General features: G+C 48.4%; 1 protein-coding gene across 2 annotated transcripts; it reads right to left on the reverse strand.

Annotated features, from left to right (window-relative positions):
* Positions 1 to 2,413: 2,413 nt before the first annotated feature.
* On the reverse strand, positions 2,414 to 4,127 carry ARL4A (ADP ribosylation factor like GTPase 4A). 2 transcript variants are annotated; one of them, XM_061469250.1, is made up of 2 exons: positions 3,987 to 4,127; positions 2,414 to 3,441 (listed from the first exon to the last, which is right to left on the reverse strand). In XM_061469250.1, exon 2 carries the CDS (start codon positions 3,355 to 3,357, stop codon positions 2,755 to 2,757), a length of 603 nt encoding a protein of 200 aa, XP_061325234.1. In that variant the 5' UTR covers positions 3,358 to 3,441; positions 3,987 to 4,127; the 3' UTR covers positions 2,414 to 2,754. The 2 variants fall into 2 exon arrangements, with proteins under 2 accessions (XP_061325234.1, XP_061325235.1); XM_061469251.1 differs by lacking the exon at positions 3,987 to 4,127 and adding an exon at positions 3,690 to 3,765.
* Between the last annotated feature and the right edge of the window lie 459 nt (positions 4,128 to 4,586).

Genomic DNA, 4,586 nt, shown 5'->3' on the forward strand with positions numbered 1-4,586 from the left:
ACACAGTTTGTTTATTGGGTACAAAGAGCCAGCCTGCCATCTCACCTTCCTTGAGCTAGTAGTCCTGTACACCCAATAGGAAGGAAAATATTAGCCAGGTTATACCAATTACACCCCAAATTCATAGGGCTCAGCATCACTAATGAAGCTTTTTCTCAAGACCGTTAGTAACCTGTATTTTGATGTGCTATGTTACGTAAATAGAAATGAAAACATCCAGTTTTTCAGAGATAGGTTTGGCTATTCATGTTCAAACTCGGCAGTCTTGGGTTGCAGGCTAAATGAAGCTTATCTTGTCTACATTCAGGTCCTGAAACTAATTAGAAGCTTCCATCTCTCTTGTCACATTCTGCTCATTGCCATAAAATCTGAGGAGGAAATATATCCAAGGCTTAAGTACGTGCAAATCCCTCAGATGGCTTCAGATACAGGAGCCTGAAGATATAAATTAAGTACCACCTGTGAGTACATGTGATAAACACCCGACATTGCACGTGACACAAAGTATGTTCAGCTATATGAAAGATTTTTCAAATTATGCAAGATCCATCACGTCAGAAGGGAGACAGTGCAGTTAATTTCTTCTGTGAATACACAGATATGCCACTGATTTAAAGTTTATAATGAGATACTGCAATTTACAATACTGTAATGCTTATGAGCCTCACCACACTTGCAAGACTTTGGTTTTCAACAGAAAAGTTTTACTGTTACTGGAATCAGTCTGTGCACAGGGGTAGGTGAGAACATACTACTGCTGCGCAAGAAGTCAGACACCTTCTCTCTGCAGGCTTGTTTTGAATTGTTTATTGAGGTTTAAGAAGTCATCCACATTTCTATAAATATAGACATTACTCGAGTAAGTGACTTACAATGTCACCAGTGCAGGTACATATATAACCAACATACAAAAGCTCCACTGGAAGCTACTTCAGTTTATTCAAAAAGGACCAAGATGCCATAAAATTAAAAAAAAACAAAAACAAACCAAAAACCCAAAACAGCTGTCACTTTCGGTTACTGAAGACACTAAAGTGCATTTTTGGTTACCTCCTGGACCAACAGCTGCTAGTTAAAAAGTTTGATTTGTCTTTTAAAACATATCTAAGTAAGTTACACTGATTGACATTGGGGGTTATAGCTGTCATCCTCCTGATACACAGCAGCAGGTAAGAAAAACATAGTACTTTGCTGGTTGAGTAAGAGGAGGAAGCAGATTCTGCTTTTTTGTTTTTACTTTTTTTTTTTCCATCTGGTATTTCCAACAAAAGTTCGAAAATGTAACATTCTGATGAATTTTTACAGCACCACTAAACGTTAGTCTTAAAAATCCAGGCTCTGGTTTAGCCCTTTTAATTGCTAGCCAAGTATCTAAAGAGCTCTGTACCAGTAAGAAAAACTACTCTCCCTTTTCCATCAAGCACTATCCTGCCCAGTTAACACTGTTTGCACACTCTGTAAACAAGAACAGCTTAAAGCATAATTAAAGCAGAACACAGGCCTATCTTGAAAATCTTCTTTCCCCACTCACTCCCTCCCTCCCCCCACCCCCGGTAGTGTCAAATGTTTGAGTGTATAAAGCATTATTACATTCCTAACCACAAAATACTTGAAGAGTCACAATAAAAAAAAAAAAGCGCATACATTGAAAGTGACATAGCAATTACCACTTTAATCAAATGGGGTATTTCGGGGAAATACAAGATGTGCTCTGCTAATTTTAACTTCATCTTTACTTCATTATAATTCTGTTTCATTGCCAGAAAAGTCACTAGTAGAGCGAAGAATGCTGCACTGGTTAGAACCACAACAGCCAGAGTTGTTCTTTATAGCGCCTTTACTGCAATTAATTTACTTTTAACTTGCTAGGAGGAGGCCATAATACTCATCATTCAGAAATATATTACTAATTTTGAGTAACAGTTTAAACCTGATTAGCACTGTATAATGAAGAATGGCTACTTCTAAAAAAATAAAGACCTTACATACCAAAAACATGCTATATGTTGGGAAACCATTTTTTTCATGCTCCAGCATGTTGTTTACATTTTTTACTTGTCAGAAAGTCTTTCTTTTATCAGCTGAAGAATCCACAAGACTTAAATTTCAAGTATTTGAACTGAACATGAATCAATTTCAAAAAGTGCCAAATTAAAAAAAAAACAAAACAAAACAAAACCAAACCAAAACACAACCCCTATACATGTAGCCAAGCTTTCATAGAAATCCCCAAACAAGGTAAAAAAAAAAAAAAAAGCCTCTCGAAAGAATGGCTTACTAGCTTCATACATGTTTTTAAAGCTGTATAATGTTCACCTAAACACTCCACTTACGAGCATTAGAAGTTTAAAAACACAGAACACCTTCAATGCAAATTGCTTGCAGCGGGTACCCTCAAACATGAATACAACACTAAGCAGAAAACCCTCATTTTATTTGGCTATTTGGACATCCATGTCACATCTACCCACCCATTCATTTCCTGATAGTATTACATCATCTATTAGGGCTTCTGAAATATTGCAGAGCCAGAAAACTCAGAAGAGACTAGTGTAAAAAACACAAAACAGAAGTAAACCCAAACCAACAAAAGTTCCATGACTACACAGCCTTCCACACGGCGAGGCTGTGCAACTGACTGTTTAATGTAACTAAGCTTAAAAGCATCCAAACAAGTAGGCCTGGGTTTGGAAGCTGTCTCATGTCAAATTTTGACCATGTTACTACTCTAAAATAGAAATGTCAAAATAGAACTCATCTCTTCTTTTTCTGTTGCCTCAGCATTTTCCTTCGCTTAATTATCATATCATGTAGCTTCTCCAGTCCCTCTTTGAGTCCATCTCCAATGATTGCACAGGTGGGCTGCAAATGCCAGGGTGTTGAAGAACTCAACTCACTCATCGCTAACATCTTCTCGATTTCAGAAAGGGAGAGAGAGTTCCTCAAGTCCTGCTTGTTAGCAATGATAAGGACAGGCACTCCTTGATTTTCGGATATCCTAGTGATCTTATGAAGTTCTGTTTTAGCCTCCTCCATTCTCTCAACATCGACGGAGTCCACCACAAACACAATGCCATCGGTGCACCTCGTGTACGACTTCCACAGCGGCCTCAGCTTCTCCTGGCCGCCGACATCCCAGAAGTGGAAAGTGACCGTTTTCGAGTTGCCCAGCGTCACTTTGATTTTCTCCGTGTTAAATCCTTTCGTGGGGACAGTGTTGACGAACTCATTGAACTGCAGTCTGTAGAGAACAGTCGTCTTCCCAGCGGAGTCCAGTCCCAAGATGACAATGTGGAAACTCTGGAATGAGGGCAGGCTGGAGAGGATCGGCGTCTGGTCCGAGAGTCCATTCCCCATTGCCAGACGAGAAGGTGACAGCAGACTGCCACAAGCAGAGGCCGGCTCCCACGACTACGCTGGCCGCCGCGCTAGGCTCGGATCCTGCCAACGACAAAACCGACGTTAGCCTTCAGACGGTCCCTCTCCGCCACAGCCGGGCTTTTGGGGCCGCAAAGCGCTGGCCAGCGCCGCCGCCCTAACCGGCAAGGCGGCTGCAGGCAGCGCGACGCGGTTCGACACACGTCCCCCTCCCGGCGCAGCGGGCTTTGCCGCCCCGCGGCGGCGGCGGCCACTGCCGACACTAGAGCTCGCCTGGCACCTGCAACCCCTCACCGCCGCCCCTCACCTACCGCAGTCCCTGTCGGCGGGCGCGTCCCTCAGCGCGGGAAGACGAGGGCAACTCGCGACCCCATGCCCGCGCGCCGCGTCCGCCACACGCGCCACAACTGCTCCTGCTGAGCCGCTACCACCGCTCCTGACACCGGCACCGCACCGACTCCCCCGCATCTGGCAGCGAGGCACCGCCCGGCCCGCGCCTAGCCCTGCGCGCACCGCCCCGCGGGCCCCCATTGGCTCCGCCGCGCGGCGGGGGCGGGGAGGAGGGCGCGCTGCCTTCCGCCTATTGGCCAGCGGCAAAGGCCACTCACCGGAGAACCCGGGTTCTATCGTCCTCTGCCGGACGCTGCGGCCGAGCGAAGGGCCGCGACCTCCGCAGCGGCGGGGGCGCACCGCTCTCCGCCCACAGCCTGCCCGAGACGCCCCACTCCGCCCTCCGCGGTACCACTCCCTCCTTGCGGGGCGGAGTCACTGCGTTACACGGCCCCCTGCGGGAAAGCCGTCGTGCTCCAACGGGCGGACGGCAGCGCCCTGCCGGCCTGGGCGCCCCGCCCCTTCGCCGGAGACGCCTGCGCCCATTGGGTGCTGGTGCTGTCACTCTAGCGGCCTGGGAAACTGCTCGGCAGCGCCTCACAGCGCACCTGCGCCCCTGCCGGGAGTACACTGGCCAGCCTCGCCTCTGCGCAGCCCGCGGGGAGGGGGAGCTGGCGGCAACGCCCTGCTCCTGCCACCGCTCCCTACAGGAAGTCCACGGGGCGGCACGGGGGTACCTGCCGGGGCCGCTCCGCCGTTGCCTTGCTTCCTCACCATCCGCCGACAGCTCCCGTAGCCGCCGCGCGCCCTCCCGTCGCCTGGCAACGGGCCTCGAATCGGCGCCCCTGGCCACGTGACCCGCGGCGGGCAGTGGTTGC

The sequence above is a fragment of the Pezoporus flaviventris genome, unplaced genomic scaffold (assembly GCF_033815535.1).
Source record: "Pezoporus flaviventris isolate CSIRO_AGI_PZ_B2104156 unplaced genomic scaffold, CSIRO_AGI_Pfla_v1 ptg000055l, whole genome shotgun sequence".
Lineage (NCBI taxonomy): Eukaryota > Metazoa > Chordata > Aves > Psittaciformes > Psittacidae > Pezoporus > Pezoporus flaviventris.

Coding starts and splice junctions, on each gene's coding strand:
- ARL4A (XM_061469250.1), bottom strand. CDS start 3,357: ATGGGGAATGGACTCTCGGACCAGACGCCGATCCTCTCCAGCCTGCCC.